Source organism: Thamnophis elegans, chromosome 13 (genome assembly GCF_009769535.1).
Source record: "Thamnophis elegans isolate rThaEle1 chromosome 13, rThaEle1.pri, whole genome shotgun sequence".
NCBI lineage: Eukaryota > Metazoa > Chordata > Lepidosauria > Squamata > Colubridae > Thamnophis > Thamnophis elegans.
In genome coordinates this window covers 22,784,582-22,808,839 of record NC_045553.1, presented here as the reverse complement: position 1 = coordinate 22,808,839, position 24,258 = coordinate 22,784,582, and the positions used below count along the sequence as shown (strand labels likewise).

General features: G+C 46.6%; 1 protein-coding gene across 1 annotated transcript; it reads right to left on the bottom strand.

The window, feature by feature from the left end:
• Nucleotides 1–472: 472 nt before the first annotated feature.
• AP3M2 (adaptor related protein complex 3 subunit mu 2) lies at nucleotides 473–18,552 on the bottom strand. Its single transcript, XM_032228863.1, has 9 exons — nucleotides 18,467–18,552; nucleotides 16,340–16,691; nucleotides 9,026–9,197; nucleotides 7,235–7,372; nucleotides 6,751–6,836; nucleotides 6,244–6,377; nucleotides 4,980–5,187; nucleotides 3,028–3,172; nucleotides 473–1,374 (listed from the first exon to the last, which is right to left on the bottom strand). The coding sequence occupies exons 2-9, from the start codon at nucleotides 16,610–16,612 to the stop codon at nucleotides 1,274–1,276; spliced, it is 1,257 nt and encodes a 418-aa protein (XP_032084754.1). The 5' UTR covers nucleotides 16,613–16,691; nucleotides 18,467–18,552; the 3' UTR covers nucleotides 473–1,273.
• Nucleotides 18,553–24,258: the final 5,706 nt, after the last annotated feature.

The window sequence follows — 24,258 nt, the reverse complement described above, 5'->3', positions numbered from 1 at the left end:
AAAACACGGGACCAGCAGCTTGTAGCCCAGCCTGGTAGGGAGAAAACCTGTTGGGACTACCATTCTGATTCAGCGGGAGAAGCTCAAGGGACAGCAGCCATACAGCCAGGCAGCCGAGGTGTGCGTGTGTGGAGGGGGGGGGGGCAGGCATCAGACTGGGGGAAAGCAGATCTATTATGGTAGTATAACAGCAACACTTGTCAGAGATCAGCTGGAAGCACAACATACAAGCACATGCAAGAGATAAACGTGGCAGCCCGGGAACGAGTGCCCCACCCTCAGAGCCCAAATGCTTGCTTCCCCTGTCCCATTTCTTTCGCAGCCAATGCTCCAACAGATGCTGTGCTCCAAAACTCTCTGTGTGTGTGTGTGTGTGTGTGTGTACACTGTTTTCCCGAAAATAAGACCCAAACAGAAAATAAGCCCTAGCATGATTTTTCAGGATGCTCGTAATATAAGCCCTATCCCCAAATAAGCCCCAGTTAAGATCATCAGACAGACACAATTAGTTCCATATTTTCCCCAAAATAAGACCTAACCATAATATAAGCCCCAATGTATCTTTTGGAGCTAAAAGTAATATAAGACCCAGTCTTATTTTCAGGGAAACACGGTGTGTGTGTGTGTGTATGCGTGTGTACACACACACACACACATACGTGTTTCGTTCCCCTTTTGCTTCCATACATCTGGAGCAAACTCGCTTCTCAAGCTCTGTCTCTGAGCTTGCAAATCCTCTGTGGACAACAGCTAAGCTGAGCATATTTACACTGGGCTAAAATGCCAATTCTAGACCCCCCCATAACCTCTGGTCTGAGAACGGAGCCGTCTCTTTTCCATTTCTGTCCACCCTGGTGTAGTGAAACCCGACAGGCTGAGTGAAGAGAGGTTGGGAAAGAAAGACTGCCACTGGGCTTGGAGTCCAACCAGAATCCCATTCGGCTCCTTCCCGCATCCCTTTTGTCGCAGTTTCATCCGGCAAACAATCCAGCTGTTGCTGACTGCCAACGAAAGGGGGAAGAAGCACACAACTGGCTGAAGCTGAAAGCCAACACGCCCAAAGAGAAGTGACCACCTCTCCTTTTTGCTCTTTGCCACCATCGGGGAGCTCCAGATGTTAGACAGAGGAAGGGCTGGCCAAACCAATGGAGTGGGGGAGAAGTTGCCTGTCTCAGAAGAAATCCAGATGGGTCACCTCAAGGAGCAAACCATGAGGAAGAGGAGAGCAGGGATGGAGTAGAAGCCGTGAGTCTTCTCCTGGGCAGAAGCTCTCTTAGGTTCGGACTTGGAACTTCCCAGCCTTGGTCATGTACTTGATTCCTTTGAACGGCTTGTACTTCTCTCCGTACATGTCTAAACGGTTCACCTTCAGACCTGGAGCGAGAAGGAAAGACGTAGGTGAAGCCATGTGGAAGTCGTTGTAGGCCTCTCTGCAGGCACGCAAGCCGTCATCCAGCTCAGCTCCACCACACATGTGCATGCACCTCCCGCTGCTATTCAGCCAGTTCAGAGCGGTTCACCCAAACTGGTAGTAGAAATCCCCACCCCCCCCGCCCCAGCTCTATGTTGTCTTTTTTAGGGACATTTTTGTTGCCTGGCGCATGTGCAGACGGCACATAAACTGCATGCGTGGAACTCCAGGCACATGCGTGGATAGGTTGCGTGGATGCACACACACCTGCAAACCAGTAGGGAAGGTAAGTGAAAACCACCCCTGCTCATAACTCACTACCTTTTCCTGCTGAAACAAAGGGCGACATATTAGTCAGTGGTTTGTTTGGTACTCGTCAGTTTTAGTACTTATCGTGCCTAAATGAATTGGCAGTGAGTAGTGAGGTACCACCGTATTAATGCTGCTGCAAAGAAGATTGGAAGTCACTTCTTTGAATCCTTTTTCTTTCTTTTCTAGTTTCCTTTTCCTTTCTTTCTAGCACTTTTAACTTCTTCCTTGATTTATTTATTTTCCTTCGGTCACATTAGCCTGTACTATTTTTTTACTTTTTTGGTTTTACAATGTTTAATCAAAGTATCCAATATCCAAAGTGTTCCAATATCTCAGGGGTTGCCACAAAGAAGAGGGAGTTAAACTATTTTCCAAGGCACCTGAGGGAAGAACAAGAAGTAATGGATGGAAACTAATCAAGGAGAGAAGCAACTTAGAACTGAGGAGAAATTTCCTGACAGTTAGAACAATTAATCGGTGCAACAACTTGCCTCCAGAAGTTGTGAATGCCCCAACACTGGAAGTCTTTAAGAAGATGTTGGATAGCCATTTGTCTGAAACAGTATAGGGTTTCCTGCCTAGGCAGAGGGTTGGACTAGAAGACCTCCAAGGTCCCTTCCAACTCTGCTATTGTATTAATCTAAAAAAAGGCAGAGGAATTATTCTGCTCCATGCTAATTTTTAGAGGCATATGGTCTCTTGAGATATTGGGGGCTGGAGACCCAGGGATAGCATGGACAAGGTAACAAAATTCAGCCAAATATTAATTGTGGATATTTTTGGTTCATCATTTTACATGGGATGTAGCAAAGAATGCACCATCACTGCAAATCTTGCCTAATGCTTAAAAGGTAAAAGTACCCCCACACATATGTTCTAGTTGTTCCCAACTCTATGGAGCGGTGCTCATCTCCATTTCAAAGCCGAAGAACCAGCACTGTCCGAAGAAGTCTCTGTGGTCATGTGGCCAGCATGACTAAACTCCAAAGGTGCATGAAACGCTGTTACTTTCCCACCAAAGGTGATTCCTATTTTTCTACTTGCATTTTTTACATGCTTTCGAACTGCTAGGTTAGCAGAAGCTGGGACAAGTCATGGGAGCTTACTCCGTTACGCGGGTGCTAGGGATTCGAACTGCTGAGCTGCCGACCTTTCTGATCGACAAGCTCAGCAGGCAGCCCAATTGTCCAGCATGTCTTTTATAATGACATTTAAATTCCTTTGCTTAATCGCAACTGGGGCTTTAAAAAATGGTAAAGAGGAGAACCCCACACACCCCTCCCGAGAATTGGAAGATCACAAACCGGAGATTGCCAACTGCTGGATTTTGAACTGGAGGTTAATGGTGGGATTCTCATCGGGCTTGGAGGCCCCTGCCTGAAGACTCATCGTCCCCTTCAAACTGGGCAGTTTCTGTGGGTTGATCTTCCCCACGTCCCACATCAGCATCTTCCAAGGGAAGGGTAGAGAAAGAAAGAGATGACAAGATAAATGTCCATGGAGATTCTCACTCAATCAGGTCACGGTTGTCCACAAAGGTGTTTTTTTTTCTTCAAGAGGCAACTGGATTTTCTGGGTTTTTCTTTGAAGATGTTTCACTTCTTTGACCCATTTCAAGACCGTTTCTTGGCCCAGCTGGTTAACTGAATCACTGCAGCCCTTAATTTGGTAACATGCCCGTTAAGTGAATCTGGCTTCTGCATTGAGTTTGCTTGTCAGACGGTTGCAAAGAGCGATTGCGTGACCCCAGGAAAACAGCAATAGTCGTAAATATGAGTCGGTGGCCAAACGTCCTAATTATGGGATGCTGGAATGGTCATAAGCATGAAAAACAGTCATAAGTCACTGTCCCAAAGGTGTTTTTTCTTTTTTTCAACTGGAATTTCTGTTTTTTCTAACTGGAAGGATTTATATCCCAGCTGGTCATTTGCATTCTGCTATATAAATCCTTCGGTTCCCCACCATCCAGTCAGAAGCGAAGAAGCTTCTCAGATGGGAAGCAAAACATCTTCTAAGAAAAACCAGAAAGTCCAGTTGAAAGGGGGGAAAAAAGCACATTTGGGTCAGGGACCTATGACTGTTTTTCACACATGACCATTCCAGCATCCCATAATTCAGACGCTTGGCCACTGACTCATATTTATGACCGTTGCTGTTTTCCTGGGGTCACGTGATCACTTTTTGGCAACCTTCTGACAAGAAAACTCAAGGCGGAAGCCAGATTCACTTAACGGCCATGTTACCAAGTTAACGACTGCAGCGATTCAGTTACCCAGCTGTGCCAAGAAATGGTCTTAAATTGGGTCAAAACTCATTTCACAACTATCTTGCCTAGCAACGGAAACATTGGGCTCAACTGAAGTTGTAAGTCAAGGAACACTTGCAATCCATCTTCTCTGTTGCCATGTCCTCCTTTACCCCCATCCTCAGAGCCACCCCACTCAAGAGAACAGCCCCCTCTGACAAAAAGCTTCCAATTGAATCTGTTTCTTGGTTAACAGCTCATTCACAAGAATCTTTTCATCTAACAGGAATTCAAGAGGGGTTGGACCTAGTCCACTTGTAACTATGTTGTTCTGGACAAGGCTTCCCAAGACCATGAAGCCAACTCCCTTTTATTAATGTCCTGTGAATTCTGCTCATTCACATCCAGCAAAGTCTTTTGAGAGAGGATTTACAGTCACAGACCTTATCTGGCTGGGACAGATGCCAGGCCAGTATCTGCAAAACTTGGCAAGGAGTCACAAGCCAATTAAGCAAACTAATGGTCTCCTGCAAACTCCACTCCCCTTCACTCCTCTTTTATTTCCTCTGGAAGGGGCCATTCATCGTCCACTTCTGGCCTTCCTCCCAAGTAGACCACTTTTCTTTAGCTGTTCCCTTCTCCTGGCAGCTCTGCATATGCTCACACTGGGAACAGGCTCCAGCTGTTCATCTGCCTCCCTGATATCTGACTCCGAAGGCAGCTGCTAACTGTCAGACGGCCTTGGCCCCCCCTCTGCCTCCTACACAGAGCCCCCATCAGAGCCTTCCCCAGACTCCAGGACTGGCCCAGGTTCCTCCCCAACCTCCTCACTGTCTGAATCTGTTGCCAGCTATGCTGCCGGCTGGTGGACCACAACACATGTCAGGATTCTAGGCTGATCCCTCTTTTAACTCCACCACCCTCAGAATCTGCCATTCCTCCTACCATAGGAAAAGATGACAGGCAGATCATGCCAAGAACCAAACTTGACTGAAGGTTCTACTTCCTCACCTTTGTGACAGGATCAAATGTGTGCGTCCCCTGAGAAGGTGTGAGGGTCATGTTGAGCACCCCTTTGGGCATCTGGCTGGTGACCAGTACCCCCTCCACCGTCTTCCCCATGGTCTGTTTGGGCCCCACGGTGATCTCAAAGCGGCCGAGGGAGCTGCTGTCTCGGAAGCTGATGTTGTGCTTCACGTAGACCGGGATGGCCACTAAACTGTGGGAAAAAGAAGAGCGTCATCGTGGCCAAGGGAATTGTAGCCCACGAATCTGAGTTTGCCCTTTCTGTCTGGCTCCACCCATTCCTTTCAGGACACTGCTTGAATTCCAACATGGCTGGCTGAGGAATTCTGGGAGTTGGAAGCAGGGGTGGGTTCTGGCAGAGACTTCTGCCGGTTTGTTCAGGGGCATGCAGTGTGTGCGCTTGATGCATACATGTGCAGTACAGCTAAAATTGCTCTGCGCATGCGCCGAAGCAAAAAACATGGCGGTACTTACAGGAGAACCGGTTCGGGGGTGTGGCAGGCCTGGGTCGTTGCCGGTTCCAGTGACCCAGGTCACCAAACTACTACCACCAAACTGGTCCAAACCGGTAGGAACCCACCACTGGTTGGAAGTCCATAGGTTTAAATTTGCCCAGTTTGGAGACCCCTGTACGACGACATGCAGGTGTGGGCTTCAAAAATTGAAGCAATGGGTTTGCTGCCCTGTTGCTGGGTGGGCGTGGCCATAGTGGGTGTGGCCTAGCAGCCTCCTGAACCAAGGCAGGGGGAGTTTCACCCTCCCCAGGCTCCGGAGGGTTTGCTTGAGCCTCCGGGAGGGCGAAAACTGCATTCCCCGGGCTAAGGAGGCCCTACAGAGGCTGGAAACAGGCCCATTTCCAGACTTCTGGAATGTCCGGTAAGCCCGTTTCCCCCCCTTACCAAGTCTCCACGCAGGCCCTGCACTTACCTGGCATGATGAATGAGCCGCAGGAACGAGACTTCTAGGCAGGGCCAGCCAGGGGTGGCATTTGGGGGTTCACCGAATTGGGCAGAATCCTAGCTAGAGGATTGACCGAATTCGTGCCGAACCCCAGCAGCCCACCCCTGACGACATCATGAGACACTCATCTGTAGAGACCGTACCAAGAAGATGTGGGACGATGTCGGTCCTGATACTTATATGAAGCCCAAGGTAGAATTCTCTACTAGAAGATTCCACAAAGCCATCTTTTGTTCCCATACAATAAAGTGGGGGTAGGGTGTCAAAACGCTGGAAGAACCCGTCTTACTTTTGAGCGCTGACGTGATAAGAGAGCAAGCGGAAGTTCCCATCGGGAGGGATGAAGGACAGGATGCGCTCCGATTCCCACCGCTTGAAACGCACACAGGGGTGGAAGCTTACATCGTCCAACAATCTTGGGTTCTGAAAAGAGGAAAGAGGAAAGAGCTGGAAGCTCCTTGGCTGGTGGGGCTTCTCCACCTTGACGATTTTAAGACCTGTGGACTTCAACTCCCAGGAATTCCCCAGCTGACAAAGATTTACTGGCTGGGGAATTCAGGGGGAGGAGGAGGAGGAGGAGATAAAGGAGGAGAAACAGGTGGAGAAGGAGGATGAGAAGAAGGAGAAGACGACAACCTGTGCTCTGGTTTTACTGCTTTATACCACTGATGGGAAGATTTGACCAGTTTCCTATCTTGGATACTCGCACTGCGATGGTTGGCTACAGAAGGGCAAGCCAGGGAATTTGTCAAAACGGGTGGGTGAGAGGGGTCTTTCTTTCTCCTCTCATTTTTACCATGAAGGAGAGGGTGAGGTCCGGCATCCCAGTCAATTTCACGCAGGCATCGATCACCCCTTGGATTTCAGCTGTAATTGTGGAACCTTCTGTGGCACAGAAAAAGTGACTTAGGGACCATTTTCCACACTTAGGATGGTTGCAACATTCTCGAGTGATCAAAGTTTGAACACTTGGCAACTGTCTCATATTTATGAAATTTTCAATGGCATCTCCATAGACATTTAGAGACTGAAAACTATATCAATATATCAATATCTACCTACCTACCTACCTCTCTCTCTCTCCCCCCTCCCTCCTTCCCTATCTATCTATCTATCCATCCATCCATCCATCCATCCATCCATCCATCCATCCATCCATCCATCTCTACCTCTTCCTATCTTGATAAACATCCCCGCCACCCAAAAAGGACAAAGGCTACGTGGTTTTCCTCAAAATGCGAGGTTTCTGCTGTCTTAGAGCAAAGACACAATCGGAATACCTGACTTGTCGATGATGGCGTCTATCTCCTCGATCACGTCGAAGTAGGCTTCGTTGTTGGTGTACTTCACACTGGTCCGTCGCCAGGGCACCACGGACAGCTGCCCTGTAGGGAGCTGCTCTCCCACATTGGTGCTTCCTGGAAGAGGGAAGAGGGGAGGAAGAAGTTCTTCATATGTTTGAGTCTCCAGGCCTTTCATCATCTTAGTTGCTCTTCTCTGAACTTTTTCCAAAAGCCTCAACAGCTTTCTTGTAGCGTGGGGACAAAAATTGGTGGCAGTAGTCCAGGTGTGGTCTCACTAGGGTTCTAGTTTCCCAGGAGACAATTTTTTCACGGACTGGGAGTGGGTGGGAAGGAGGAGGAGCACACAACCTATATCCCTCACACACCCATTTTGTAATAGGATTTGGGCTTCTGTGAGTATCTAATGCCTGAAGATCCAAGATGGAGCTAGGGCAGTGATGCCAACACTGGAGTGGTTGCAAATACAGATGAAGCTTTACTCGCTCGCCCGCCACTCGCCTGCAGCTCTTTGGCCCAGTTCCTAACAGGCCACGAATAGTACCAATCTGTGGCCCGGGGATTGGGGACCCCTGCTCTAACCCCTGCTAAACTGAACCATGAGCCAGTACCTACCGTATTTTTCGGAGTATAAGATGCTCCGGAGTATAAGACGCACCTTAGTTTTTGGGGAGGAAAATAGGGGAACATTTTTTCTGTCTACCAGGTATTCATCTGGCTAGCGTCCTTCAGCACATTAGTTCGCTGGTTGTGAGTGCGCGCGCATGTGTGCATTGGGGCTGAAAAGCAGCTTTTAAAGCACAGCTGATCATCGCAGGGAGCAGCAATTAGTAAAGTAGGGGAAGTGCGGAAGAGGTAAGGGAAGGCAGCAGCTGTTCCGGGTTGCCGTTTTGGGCACTGTGCCTCGCGTTTTCAGCCTCTAAACACTCCAATTGCCACCTGAAAACACAACATGCAGAGGCGGCGATGTGTTCTGGCGATCACAACAGCCTTGAATGGGTCTCAAACAGAGCGTTTGGAGGCTGAAAACATGAGGCGTGGAGCCCAAAAATGCAAGCCATTGTGTCAGGGCTCCAAATAGCATCCAAAATGAAATCAGTCTCTGAGGCAAAGCATTCCTCAAACTTCCAATCAATTAAGAGAGCCATGTTGGCACATCTGGGAAAACCCCAATCTGAAAGCTTCCCGGTTTTCCCCACCCAGTTGAAAGTTCACCATGTGATGGACTTATTGTCCATCCATAAGTCCATCACGTGGTCCAATCTCCCACTACCATATGGGCAGTTCCACCCATCCAGTTCCAGTCAGGTGCAGAGGTACAAAGACAAAGGATGACCTTGGCTTTCTAGAAAGATTTTTGTTATGGCTACATATCATCTAACTCTGTACAATCCCCCCTCCCCATTTTCCCACTATAGAAAATGCATAGTAGAATAAAAGAAAATGTGGCAGGCCAAAGACCCAAAAGAAAAGATGGTTGCAGGCCTGACACATTGTCTGTGGCAATCTCTGTATCCAGGAAGAGGACGGAGGGTGCGGGCTGCCGTGTGGGCTTGGTTACATTTGGAATATAGGATGCACGCAAATTTTCAGCCTCTTTTAGGAGGAAAAAGTGTGTCTTATACTCCAAAAATATGGTAGATCCATACCACCCATTTCGCCAACAACTTACTACTGTTCCCAGGCTAGTTTGATCCACTCCATAAACTACGAATCAGCCAAGCCCAGTTTAGCCTGATGGACGAGGTGAGCTGGTCACAAATCATCTACCTGTGATTGTGTTGACAACTGTCCGGAGGATTGTTGGTGGCCTGATCAGCTCCTTCAGAATATTGGACTCCGTTGCCAAGGGGAAACCGTTGTCCAGCATCTCCTCGAGCACCTCGTAGACTACCACAACATTGTCCTTGATGACAACTTCAGAGCAGACTCCAAAATAATCCTGGGGAGGCGGAGAGGAGCAAAATGTAAAACAGCTCTCCATTCTGGGGTTGGTTGCCTTGGGAAAATCTTGGAAGAGAATCACTCAAAGGCCAGGAATTGGGTGAGAACCTCAATTATAAGCGCAGTGGTCAGAGTGCGATACTGCAGGCTTCTTCTGCTGACTGCCAGCTGCCTTCAAATTGGCAGTTCGACTCTCACCAGGCTCATGGTTGACTCAGCTTTCCGTCCTTCTGAGCTGGGTAAAATGAGAACCCAGATTGTTGGGGGCAAGGGGCTGACTCTGTAAATTGCTTAGAGAGGGCTGTAAAGCACTATGAAGTAGTATATAAGTCTAAGTGTTATTGCCATTTCCTTTCCTTCCTTTCTCCCTCCCTCTCAGTGATTAGAATGCAGTATTGCAGGCTAACTCTGCTCACTGCCAGCTGTTTGAATCTCACCAAGCTCAAGGTTGACTCAGCCTTCCGTCCTTCTGAGGTGGGTAAAATGAGGACCCGGGGGGGGGGCAGAAGCTGACTCTGCAAACCATTTAGAGAGGCCTCTAAAGCACTGTGAAGTGATAGATAAGTCTACGTGCAATTGCTTAAGAAGGAAGGAAGGAAGGAAAACAAGGAAGTATTGGTGCAGTGGTTAGAGTGCTTTTTTGCAGACTAACTCTGCCCACAGTCAGGAAGTTCAATCCTGTTCAAAGTTGAGTCAACTTTCCCCCCTTCCAAGGTCAATAAAACCAGTTGGAAATGGCCCATCCCATCATCAGTCCAGATGGAGGTATAATTTAAAAAGTTTGCTTCCGTTCATCTGAAGATGGCTTTGAACGGAGAAAGCTTCCTTTTGTGGGTTTCCTGCGTCAAAGGCCACAAAAGAAACATTTTTCATTTTACAGTGATCAGGAAGCACCGACAGAAACTGAAAATAAGGAACCTGTCTAATAAAGGAGTCCAAGTTACAACTAGAAACTCAACGTAATTTTACATAGGCCTGTAAGAAGAATGGAACTATCTATATATGGAGATAGGAGAAACACCACCCCCACCAAGGAAAAACAAGACATATATGTTTAGAATACTTAAAATGTAGACGTCAAGTGTTAAATATTTTTAAAATATGCGTAGAGAAAATTCATGATGGTTGGAATAACTGTCACAAAGTAGTTTGCCTGGCTTTTCCACAGAATAGAACAGAGTTGGAAGGGACCTTGGAGGTCTTCTAGTCCAGCCCCTTGCTCGAGCAGGAGACCCTATACCATTCCCCACAAGGGACTGTCCTTGTGGCTCAGAGTCTAGAAGTTAGAGTTGATATAACTGTTGCGGCCCGACAGGGGCCAGCAGAGCAGCAGCAGATTCGGACAGTGAGGAAGTTGGGGAGGAACCTGGGCCAGTCCTGGAGTCTGGGGAAGGTTCAGATGAGGGCTCTGTGTCGGAGGCAGAGAGGGGGCCAGGGCCATATGCCAGTTATCAGCTGCCTTCAGAGTCAGACATCAGGGAGGCAGATGAACAGCTGGAGCCTGTTCCCTGTATGCACATGTACAGAGTTGCCAGATGAAGGGAACAGCTAAGGAACAGGGGTTGACTTGGCAGGGAGGCCACAGGTGGACGATGAATGGCCCCTCCCAGAGGAAATAAAAAAGGAACGAAAGGGGAGTGGAGTTTGCAGGAGACCATTAGTTCGCTTCATTGGTTCGTGACTCTCCGAGACGCCTTGCCAAGTTTTGCAGATCTCGGCCTGGCAGCTCTTCAAGCCAGAGAAGGTCTGTGACTGTAAATCCTCCCCTGAAAGACTTTGCTGGATGTGAATGAACAGAATTCACAGGAAATTAATAAAAGCTTTTTTTGTCGGGACAAGGAGTTGGCTTCCTACTCTCGGGAAGCCTCGGTCAGAACAAACAAAGGGGGAACTGAAATCACATGTCATTTGGCCTTTATCAGACAGCAATCACTCAGTCCCATGATCAGCCAAGCTTTCAAAGGACACCTCAAATAGCTTTTCCATCCGGCTGATGCCTTCATCCCCACCCCAATGGGTGCTCCTAATTTGGATGGCGCTACCCAGGGACTAGGATGATGGACATTCAAGTCCAGTTTATCTGGAGTGGCCAGATCAGCAGGGCCGAACCTGCAGGAACATGTCAATATCCATAAATACAGGTAATCCTCGACTTACGACCATCTGTCCAACCATTTCTGTTGCTAAGCGAGACAGTTGTTAAGGTTGTTTTCACAGTTGTTTTGCTCCATTTTACAACCTTTCTTGCCACCGTTATTAAGGGAACCACTGCAGTTGTTAACTTAGTACCCACATTTGTTAAACAAATCTGGCTTCCCCATTGACTCCGCTTGTCAGAAGGTGGCAAAAGGGGACTGCGTGACCCTGGGACCCTGCAACCGTCATAAATGTGAGTCAATAGGCAAGTGTCTGAATTTTGATCATGTGAGCACGGGGATGCTGCAGCGGTCGTACGGGTGAAAACCGATTGTAAAGTGCTTTGTTTCCAGTGCTGCTGTAACTTCCAGCAGTCACTAAATGAGCTGTTGCAAGTTAGTTCATTTAGTGGCTGTTAGGTTAAAACAGCCCTGAAAAAAGTCGTTGTTGTAAGTCGAGAACTTTCAATCAGGGAGGCTGCTGAATCTAGAGGCCAAAAAACGCTGCTGCTTTTGAAATACTGTATTGTTTAGAGTATAAGATGCACCTTTCCCCCCCAAAAAAGTGGGTGAAAACACTTATATACATTTTTGGCCTCCCAAAACCCTGCCCCTTTTGCAAAAATGGATGTGCATTGCCTTTAGGAGGCTTCCAGAGTGCTCCTGGGGGCTGGGGAGGCTAAAAATGAGTGAAAAATGCGTCATTTTTTGCTCGTTTTTGCCCCACCCCCCCCAACCACTGGGGAGCACTCTACAAGCCTCCTAAAGGCTATTCTTGGCCTTTTTTTTTTTTTTTTTTTTGACAAAAACAGGCCCGTTTTTGGGTGGTCTGCAGAGTGCAAAAACTTTTTTTTTAATATGCCTCTTCAAAATCTTGGTGCGTCTTATTACTCCGATGCATCTTATACTCCAAAAAATATGGTAGTTGCTTGCTTTGGCAAGGCCAGTCCTGCCTTCCTGCTAATCATCATTCCCTGGGCTCAAAGGCCTTGCATGAAAGTTGATGCCCAGAGTAACTCGGTTTTTGCCAAACAGGCTGATCAAGTTGAGCATGTTTGAACTGTCCCACTTTCCCTTCGTTGCCTCCCTCCCGGGTTCTCTTCTCAACTGGCCACCAGTAGAGTAGAAAAGGGGCACTTTGGAGAGGCAAATGCAGGGAGGGATCAAGAGGTATGATGGGGAACGCCTGTAGGGTCGAACCCTGCTCCTGGTTTGCCCCAAGTCCACACCAAGTTGTTTTCTCAACCTCTCAACGTGAAGATGTGGGGACTTCAACTCCCAGGATTTCCCTAGCAGCCGTTTGAATTGGCCACCACTCTTTTTCGAGTAGAAACCCAGTTTATGGAATTCCCAGCTAGCACTGGGCTTCATCCACCAACTCTGGGGAATTCTGGGAGTTGAAGTCAACATGGCTAGTCTAGTGAAGAGAAGGACCAGGGGAGACAGGATAGCAGTCTTCCAATCTATGAGGAGCAGCCACAGAGACGAGGGGGTCAAGTTATTTTCCAAAGCACCCTAAGGCCAGACAAGGAAGAATGGATGGAAACTGAACAAGGAGAGATTCAACCTGGAAATAAGGAGGAACTTTCTGACAGTGAGAACAATCAACCCATGGAAGAGAAGTTGCCCTCGGAAGTTGTGGGAGCTTCATCCCTGGAAGCTTTCAAGAAGAGACTGGGCTGCTATCTGGCAGAAATGGTGATGGGTCTCCTGTTTGAGGGGGGGGGTTGGACTCGATGACCTATAAGGTCCCTTCCAACTCTGTTATTCTATTCTATTCTATTCCTTATTCTATTCCTTATTCTATTCCTTATTCTATTCTTATTCTTATTCTATTCTATATGCAGGAACCGGCATGGCTAGTGAAGAGAAGGACCAGGAGAGACAGGATAGCAGTCTTCCAATATTTGATGGGCTGCCACAGAGAGGAAGGGACAAGCTATTTTCCAAAGCACCCGAAAGCCAGACAAGGAAGAATGGTTGGAAACTGATCCAGGAGAGATTCAACCTGGAAATAAGGAGGAATTTTCTGACAGTGAGAACAATCAACCGATGGAACAGATGTTGCCCTCACAAGTTCTGGGAGCTTCATCACTTGAGACTTTCAAGAGGAGACTGGACTGCCATTTGTCAGAATTGGTGTAGGGTCTCCTGTTTGAGTGGGGGGGGGGGGTTGGACTAGATGACCTATAAGGTCCCTTCCAACTCTGTTAATCTGTATCTGTATATCTTCAAGTTGCCAAGGTTGAGAAATGGGGGTGTACACTTTAAAAATGGGAACAATTTGCGTCTTGACTTTCTTGACATACAAACCGAGGACACCCCTGGCACCAGACTCGAATGCTTCATACACTAACCCATATTCGGATTATAGTTTACTAAATAAACCACAATGAGTGGTATAAGGTAGGAGTGCTGTGACCCAGCCGATATAATTTAGTCACTAAAACATAGAACAAAAACCAACATGAGGCCACAGAGCACATTATGTTTATGTCCTGGGTGTTATGTCTGAGGGCTAGTGGCGCAATGCAGAACACCCCTGACTATGGATCAGAAGATTCTAGGTTCAACTCTCGCTAGCTCTGTTCAGACTAAGATTTCAGTATTCCAGTATTTGAGGGCAAAAAAAAAAAAAAGAAGAAGAAGAATGGATGGAAACTAACCAAAGAAAGAAGCAACCTAGAACTAAGGAGAAATTTCCTAACGGTGAAAACAACCAACCAGTGGAACAGAAGTTGCCTTCAGAAGTTGTGGATGCTCCATCATTGGAGGCTTAAAAAAAAAAACTGGGCAATCATTTATCTGAAATGATATAGGGTCTCCTGCTTGAGCATGGGGTTAGACTAGAAGACCTCCAAGGTCCCTTCCAGTCAGTGGTGGGTTCCAGATCCCGTTGCAACCGGGCCCGGCGTCCACCACATGAACGCTTGAAGTGCACGCATGCATCACCTCTTGTGACACCTCTGCGACGCTCCAGCTGCTTGGCAGAGTGTTGCATAGGCACCGTGTGCTCTTTGCACGTAAGTACCAAGAGCTCAAGTACAGGTAAGGAGCTCGGGCGGGCCCTCCGGAGCACCGTACCGGAACGGTACCCGGTTCTCCTGGCAGGCACCAGTACACCTGTATCGGAGCATACCACCTACAACCCACCACTGCTTCCAGTTCAGTGCAGTTCTGTTCTATTCCATTCCATTCCATTTTCTATTCTTTTTTGTTTTCTATTTTCTGTTCCATTCCATTCCATCCTATTCTCTATTCCTTTTCTTCTATTCTATTCTGTTCTATTTCTATTCTATTCTATTTCCTATTCTATTCTATTTCCTATTCTATTCTATTTCCTATTCTATTCTATTTCCTATTCTATTCTATTTCCTATTCTATTCTATTTCCTATTCTATTCTATTTCCTATTCTATTCTATTCTATTCTATTCTGTTTCTTCTTTTCTCTTCCTTTCCTCCTATTATATTCTGTTCTATTCTTTTCAAAAGCTAGGCAAACTCCTTTATGACAATATGACAGTTTGTGTCAATCTAGCTTAGCCAAACTCAGTTTTAAGTTAGTGCCACATTCATCATTGTCCGCAAAAGTTTTTTCCCCCTCTGACCTAGAGCATTTTACTGTAATGGCTTGGAGGTTTTTTGTTTTTTTTTTGACTTGGCAACTTGAGGATGTGGGGACTTCAACTCCCAGGATTCCCCAACCACCATTCAAACTTGCCAAGTTTGAAAACCACAGGTTTTGTGTATAACTCCACCGTTTCTGGAATTCCCAGCCAGCGCTGGGCTTTGTCCAACAAATCTGGGCAAAGCCAAGAAGTAATCGTAGGTTACAGAACCTGATGTTCAGGAGGGGACATAAAACAAAGGACACAAATGAAACATGTATGCAGAAATAGAGCCAAACTTCCCCCAAAATATAAAATATAAAAAGCAAGCACACGTTTTCAGTGTACATAGTTAAAAAGTCATGATGATGGTCACAACATGGTCACAATCCTTTCCTAGCAGTAACATTTTTCACAGCAATGATATTTTTACAATCGTTATTTCTTATACCCAATAAGGTTGGAAGCAAGCATTTGTCCATCACATTGCATAAACCTACACCACAAGACCACGCGTGATTTCCCTACATTCCCCTCTTCTTCCTAGCGATTAACCACAATAAAGTTTCTCTTCCGTCATTGTCATTTTTCGATGCAGCATTTTGGACCCTCTGTGAATTTTATTACCCAGGCGCCTGGCATGCTACGTTTCGGCGGTGTTTTGACCTAGGCTTCCCAAGATCATGAAGCTGACTCCTCATCCTGATAAAACCTCTTTTATTTAGGTTAAAGGGAATTCCTCTCCAGCGACGTTCCGGCCAACAGTCTTTCAAGAGATTTCACAGCTACAGGCCTTTATCAGGTTTGAAGAGCTGCCAGGCTGATATCTTCCAAACGCCACGCTGAAGCAGCAATTATTTGACCAGAAGTCAGGAACAGATCTTCGTCCTAATGACTTGAACTAATTGTCTCCTGCAAATTCTCCTCCCCTTTCACCCCTCTTTATTCCCCATGGGAGGGGCCATTCACTGTCCACCTGTGCCTTTACTCACCAGTTGGCCCTTGTTCCTTAGCTGTTCCTGTCTCCTGCCATCTCAGTGCATGTGCACATAGGGAACAGGCTCCAGCTGTTCTTCTGCCCACTGATGTCCGATTCCACTGATAACTGTCGGATGGCCTTGGCCCCATTTCTGTCTCCGATGCAGAGCACTCCTCAGAGCCTTCCCCAGACTCCAGGACTGGCCCAGGTTCCTTCCCAACCTCCTCACTTTCTGAGTCTGCCACCAGCTCCACAGGCCACTGACGGGCCAAACAGGCAGGGGGTTGGACTGGGTGACCTACAAGGTCCCTTCCAACTCTGTTAATCTGAATCTGAAATGGGTTATCCACTTCAGAATCCTGAAAAGCCAACCTCGTGTCTGGCATCAACCCTAAATCCCTGGGATATTCCACCTACCTGAAAGGTGTCCACCACCCGGTGAAGAAACTCAATGACGAAAAGAGGTGGGACTTCCGTCTGGATGACGGCCACGAAGAAGATCTTGTGCCGATAGACACTCAGAAGGTAATGGTGAGGGGTGGAAATCACTGGGGGCACATTCTCAGCCTCTGACGCTCGCTCTTGAGCCTCAAAGAAGTAGTCGCAAACCGAACGGCTGATCACACTCTTCCAGTGTTTCTCCAGGAAAATGTCCCCAGAGGAGTTGATGAGGAAAAGGCTGTGAATCATCACTGCTCCAGAAGGAGGCCCACCGCCGAGGACCCCTGGCTGACCAAGAAATCAACTTCTGCTCTATGACTCCTCAGGTCTAAAAATCAACACACAAACACACACACAAAGCATGGAGGATTTCTTAAGTCCGTTCTTTCCTTCTGGTTCTTCACCACAAACAGAATTCCCTGAGCCGAGCATGCGATAATCAATACAATTTCTAGCGGCCAACACAATCCCCTTGGTGTGTGTGTGTGTGTGTTCTGTTAAGATACAGCCTGTTGTGCCTTCAAATGGCTTCTACCGTACTGTCGTAGAATGGCTTCTACTATACAGCGCAGTGGAGTTGCCATGGTAATGGCTTCACAGTACTCCACAAGGGGGCTCCCTCTAGTAAGGGGGAAAAATCCAACATTAGAAACTACATTTGATCCAGACATTTGGTCATTGCAGCATCAAGAGGAGAAATTTGAAAAGGAGGGCCGGCCATACAAATTTTCACAGTTTCAGTCACAAATGGACTTCCGTGGACCTTGCTTCATACGTAAGTGGTGGAGGGGGCGTGCATAAGTGCCCTAACCTGCCTATCATCCCGGTCATTGAATTTTGATTCTCTTATTCTTGTTCTTATTTTTGTTTGACCAATTCCAATAAATAAATAAATAAAATTGTGGTTGTAAGTCAAGGAATACCTGTATAAATCCATTAAAAAAAAAAGTGAAGTAAAATCTTTTTATGCCTTCCTCTCACCAATCGTCTCCTTTACAGTCACATTTTCTATTATTTATAACACATCACATTCTTGTCCCTGCGAAAGATGATACTGTGCTACTGTTGCTCTTTGTTGAAGGGAAACCAGGACACTTTGAGCCTTAAAAAGGATACTTTTTATTCATGTATGTATGTATGTATGTATGTATGTATGTATGTATGTATGTATGTATGTTAGTTACATTTCCTGATAAAGAAATAAAGGGAGACCAGTATAGATCTATTTCAAGTTATTTAGCTCCCATAAGTCTTCTGGGATCTGACAGAATAAAATACTATATATATATCCACATGTGCTTTATAAACTGCATTTGCTTTAATCCGTATGAAACAATCATGCTGTGTAATACTTCAGGTTTGAATCCCCCAAATGCATGAAGATAGCCCTGGCCTGTGTTGCCTTAGGAAAAGCAAGATGGGAGATCCTCAAAATCTCTTGGGGGAATTCAAAGAGCCCCCCCCAAACACCACAGACCTTCTCTGCAGACACACCCCCCCCCCCCCGATTGTTCATAGTTGCAATGCAACTCATACGCTTCTTTCGGCCAAATCTCTTCTCTCAAACCTTAGGCTGTCCTGGATCCTATGTCGGATGCCCTGGATTCCAATGTTTTTTTCCTCCTCCTTCCAGTGAATCTTTCTGACATCCCCAAAAGATCAGCCCCCACCCCCACCCCCATTATCCTCCTACTGGCCTTACTCTCTGCAGAAAGCTATAATGGAGCTTGTTGACGTTTGTGTGGACTCAGCCTCTTTATAAGCCAGGATTTAGGGCTCAGCACATTAGGCAAAACCACCCTATCGTGACTTGTTAGGATGTGCAAAGCCAATTTATTTGTGGCTTATTAAGCAGGCTGTGCTAACAAGTCCATCCTGGCTTATTCAAAGAACCATGGTATTCAATTCAGCTCAGATCTATGAACCAGGACCTGGTGCCTCCAGAAACCAGATCCCATCAAAGCGACCGTGTTCTTTTTGTAAGGGATTCCCGCGGATCTCAACCCAGAAGATTCAAGCCAGGCAGGAGACCCCAAGCTCGCCTTCCCCCAGAACCCCCGTCCCTACCGCCCCCCTCCATCGATCCCTTTCCCCCATTCTTACCTCCTCCGCATCGCAGCCACAGCTTCCTCAAATAAATCGTGATTGGCGGTGTGTGTGGGGGGTGATAATAGATCCCTCGGAAGCCACCCACCCTCGCCGCTGATTGGCCAGCGGAGGAGGCCCCCCACCTTCCTTCCTCCTATCCCGCGTCGCCGCCGGTTCTTTGACAGCTCCGATTGACAGAACTGATGGGCCGGGCGTAGGGCGGGGCCTCCTTAACGCCGTCCACATCGATTGGTCGGCAAGTCCCGGCATCGATTCCGAGTGACACCCCGACAGGCCGGTGAACGCAGAGACGAGGGAAAAGAGGAGGCAGAGATTGGCAGGGATTGAGAAAGCTCGCGCAAACCAGTGGAGGAGGGTCGCCGCGGCTCTATAGTAACGGGGCGGTTGCTAGCGGTCGGCTGAAGTTACCCTTTTTTTCTTCGGCGTGAGGCGGCATGTGACGGGCGGGCCGCGCATGCGCATTTAGACAACAGAAGTCCTAACCCGCCGCTTGTCTAAATACGTATGCGCGGCCCGCCAGTCACATCGTTTTGCGGACGACCTTCTAATCCTCGGTTTACGACCGAGCAGCTACAGAAAGAGAAAACGGACGTTGATTAGCGAGGTCGTTGTTCCCACCGCACGAGCCACCTTGGGTGGGTCAGAGCTCAAACCTGCTTAAGCCGTTAACAGGGTCGGTAGAGAGAGTCCTCGAATTACGACCACAATTGAACCCCTCCCCCCATTTCTGTGGCCAAGCAAGACGGTTCTTAAGTGAGTTTAGCCCCATTTTATGGCCTTTCTTGCCACCTTGCTTAAGTGAATTTCTGCCATTGTTAAGTGAGTAACGTGGTCGTTAAGTGAATCCCACTTCCCCATTGACTTGGCTTCACAGAAGTCACAGAAGGAGACCACATCACCCCGGGATTTTGCAACCGTCATAAATATGGGTCAGTAGCCAAGCATCTGAATTTATCACATGCCCATGGGCATGCCACAACGGTCATAAGTGTGAACAATGGTCATAAGTCACTTTTCTCAGTCCTGCTGTAACTCTGGTCACTAAATGAACGGCCTGCACAGGGAGTCCTCGACTTACAACTACAATTGAACCCAAAATTTCTATGTCCAAGTAAGACAGTTCTTAACTGAGTTTTGGCCGATTTTATGGGTTTTGCTCACTGTTGTTAAGTGAATCATTGTTAAGTTAGCGACACAGTTGTTAAGTGAATTTGACATCCTCATTGACTTTGCTTGTTCCTAGGTGATGGCATGATCCAGGACACTGCAGCTGTCATAGATGCCAGGACGTCTGGCAACTGGTTCATATTTATAAAGGTTTTGCAGTGTCCCAGGGTCAGGTGGTCACCTTTTGACAAACTGTAGGAAGTTATTACCCACCCCTCTCCTAGAAAAATGAGATATTTTAGGAAATATTAAAAGGGCAGAATATTTCCTGTAAAAGGGAGGCAGCCCCCCACCTTTGTCAATGGGCCATTAAGGCCCGAGCCAGTCTATTCTACATAACAAAGATCTACAGAATCAGAATAGAGCTGGATCTTGGAGGTCTTCTAGTCCAACTCCCTGCTCAAGCAGGAGACCCTAGACCAGGGTAATCAACCTTTTTATACTACCGCCCACTTTTATATCTCTGTTAGTAGTAAAATTTTCTAACCGCCCACCAGTTCCATATTAATGGTGATTTATAAAGTAGGGAAGTAACTTTATAAAATTTATAAAGCAGAGTTATAGCAAACCCCTACCACCCACCATGAAAGCTGGAACGCCCACTAGTGGACCAGGTTGACTACCACTGCCCTAGACCATTTCAGACAAGTAGCTGTCCAGTCTCTTCTTAAAAACCTCCAGTGTTGGAGCGCCCACAACTTCTGGTGGCAAGTTCCATTCCGTTTTATTTCTATTCCATCCCATCCAGGGATGAAATCCAGCAGGTTCTGGAGAACCGGTAGTGGGAATTTTGAGTCGTTTGGAGAACCGGTAGCGGAAATTTTGAATAGTTAGAGAACAGGTAGTGGAAATTTTGAGTAGTTCGGAGAACCGGTAGTGGAGATTATGAGTAGGTCGGAGAACCAGTAGCGGAAATTTTGAGTCGTTTGGAGAACTGGCAAATGCCACCAATGGCTGGCTCCAGAGTGGGGAGAAAATTGAGATTTTGCAGTATCCTTCCCCTACCACGCCCACCAAGCCACACCCACCATCCACACCCACAGAACCAGTAGTAAAAAATTGTTGAATTTCCCCACTGATCCCATCCCTTCTGTTCTGTCCCCTTCTCTTCCATCAATTCTAATGATTCTGTTCTGTTCATGGACTCCTGCTTTCTAGTCCAGCGTTTCCACCACTCCTCAGGTTGGCTGCCCTTGCTACTCCTGCTTCCGCTTCCACCTCAACCTCCCCACTCCCTTTTCACGTCTAACCAGCTCCAGACCTGGGTTGATCCTCTGCTCCTGCCAGCAGTCGAAGGCTCTGCACTGATGATGCCTGAGGGATTTCCACCCCGCAAGCAGGAACATCCTGTCCTTGGGAGAAAATAAAATAAATGGTGGGAGCCAATGATGCTCCGCTTGCCAGGTGCTGCAGTCAATTGCAACTGACAAGGCAGTGAGAATGTTCCACTGCTTTCCATCAGCTCCTTTCTCTCGTGGTATTCTGGCCCAGAGAATACAATTATTCCTTTGTTTTCAAATAATATAGGGTGTTTTTTTTTAAAAATTGTGAATATTAGTAAATCAGTATGGAAAAACCCCTCCAGGTAAAAACAGACACTCCAGGGCCAGAGGTCCCCAAACTTGGCCACTTTAAGACTAGTGGACTTCAACTCCCAGAATTCTCCAGCCAGCATAGCTGGCTATCCACAAGTCTTAAAGTGGCCAAGTTTGAAGATCTCTGATCTAAGCGGAGAGATTGCAGAGGAAGGGATTACAAGAGAATAAATTATGCCGGCTGGGGAATTCTGGGAGTTGAAGTCCATAAGTCTTAAAGTGGCCAAGTTTAAAGACCTCTGTTTAGGGTCTCCTGCTTGAGCAGGGAGTTGGACTAGAAGACCTCCAAGGTCCCTTCCAGCTCTGCTCTGATTCTGATTCTAAGTATATGCTAGTTGCCAAGCATTTGGTTTTTTATCATGTGACCATGAGGATGCTACAAGGGTCCTAAGCGTGGAAATCCGTCCTAATTCACATTTTTAAATGCTGTTGTAACTTTGAGCAGTCGTTCAATGAATTTAAATTGCACACTGCCTGTACCCAAGGAAAATGACGGGTGGGTGGTGGTCAAAAAAGTCAAAATGGTGGCTGCAGCAGGGCAACTAAAGTTTTACCTCATACCCCACAGAATAGGAATGGCACAAGAGCAGAGCTGGAAGGGACCTTTGAGGTCCTCTAGTCCAACCCCCTGTTCTAGTCCAGACCCTACACCCTTTCAGACAAATGGGTGTCCAGTCTCTTCTTAAAAAACTCCAGTGATGGAGCATTCAAAATGTCTGGTGGCAAGCTGTTCCACTCATTAATTGTTCTGGCTGTCAGGAAAATTTCTCCTTAATTCCAGGTTGCTTCTCTCCTTGATTAGTTTCCATCCATTATTTCTTATCTGACCTTCTGGTGCTTTGGAGAATAATTTGACACCCTCTTCTTTGTGGCAGCCCCTCAAATACTGGAATGCTGCTATCATGTCACCCCTAATTCTTCTTTTCTTTAGACTAACCAAACCCAAATCCTGCAGCCGTTCTTCATATGTTTTAGTCTCCAGGCCTTTGATCATCTTAGTGGCTTTTCTCTGCACTTTTTCCACCAAAAGCAGGAAAAAAGCTTTCACTTGAGAGCTAGATGACTTCTTTATTCTTGAGTGAAGGTTTCCTGAATAGTCAAAGATAGCAATCCTCACTCTGCTCCAGCTGTGCGGCAACAAAGAGTTGGTGACCCCACAGCCATCGTGTTTCTAAACCTCCTTCATGGCTGAAGCGCTATAAAGTAAAGGCTTTATATCAGGGAAGCCTATTTGACCACATGGCCATGGGGATGCAGCCACAGTGGAAAAGTGTGAAAACTGGTCATGCCACTTTTTCAGGGCCATTCCAACTTTGAATCGCCACTAAACAAATGGTTGAGAGCGATAGATAGATAGATAGATAGATAGATAGATAATGATAGATAGATAATGATAAATCATAGATAGATAGATAGATAGATAGATAGATAGATAGATAGATAGGCGATAGATAGAGATAGATAGACAGACAGATAGACAGATAGTGATAATGATATAGATAAAATAGATGATAGATAGATAGATAATGATATAATGATAGATGATAGATAGATAGATAGATAGATGATAGATAGATGATAGATAAATGATAGATGATAGATAGATAATATAGATAGATAAATAGATAGATAGATAGGCGATAGACAGACAGACAGAGATAGTGATAATGATATAGATAAAATAGATGATAGATAGATGATAGATAGATGATAGATAGATGATAGATACATGATAGATGATAGATAGATGATAGACATAGATACATAGGCGATAGATAGCGTGACCCGTCAAAACCGCGGAGGACAAAATTGTGCTCGACGAAAGCGCGCATGTGACGTCATCACAGCGCGACGAAAAAAATTAAAAATTGAAATAAAATTAAAATTAAAGCAAGCCGATTCACATAAAGGTAAGGGTTAGGTTTAGGGTTAGGGTTAGGTTAAGGGTTAGGGTTAGGTTTAGAGCGTTAGGGTTACGTTTAGCGTTAGGTTAAGGGTTAGCGTTAGGTTTAGCGTTACGTTAACGGTTAGGTTTAGGGTTAGATTTAGGGTTAGGTTAAGGGTTAGGTTTAGGGTTAGGTTTAGGGTTAGGTTTGGGGGGGTTAGGGTAAGGTTTTCGCTTTATTTTTACATTTTTCGATCACAGCGCGATGTTTTCGTCGCGCTGTGATGACATCAAATGCGCGCTTTCGTCGAGTGCGATTTTGTCCTCCGCGGTTTTGTGGTGGAACCGATAGATAGAGATAGACAGACAGAGATAGTGATAATGATATAGATAGATAGATGATAGATAGATAGATGATAGATAGATAGATGATAGATAGATGATAGATATAGATAGATAGGCGATAGAGATAGACAGACAGACAGTTAGATAGATGATAGATGATGGATAGCTAGATAGATAGATATAGATATGTAGATAGATAGATACAAACACCCTCCTCTTTGTGGCAGCCCCTCAAATATTAGAAGACTGCTATCCTGTCCCCCAATTCTTATTTTCTTTAGACTAGACCAGTGATGGCGAACCTTTTTGGCACTGACTGCCGAAAAGCTCCGGAGAAAAATTGTGCGCGCGCACGCATGCTCATCAAGGCTTCGCTCTGGAAAAGCTGAACTTCCAGGTTCTAGCGTGCATACATGCCTGGCAATGAGCTGGCAGGTGTGCCTGCATACACCAGGCGAAGGACAGCTGATCGACATGCACACGAGTGGCAGAAGCCCAGAAGACAAACAGGCAAGGCCACGCGTGCCGGGCGACATGGCTTTGTGTGCCATTTTGGGCACGTGTGCCATAGATTCCCCATCATGGGACTACCCAATCCCTGCAACCGTTCTTGATATGTTTTAGCCTCCAGTCCCCTAATGCTCTTCTCTGAACTTTTTCTAGAGTCTCCACATCTAATCGCAGCTCATGGTTAAAATTTTGAGTTTTCTGACTGTGTGGACGCTCCTTGGAAAAAGGAGAATAGGAACAAAACGGAGGGAGGGCTAGCTGGCATTTAAAGCCCCCCCCCCCCC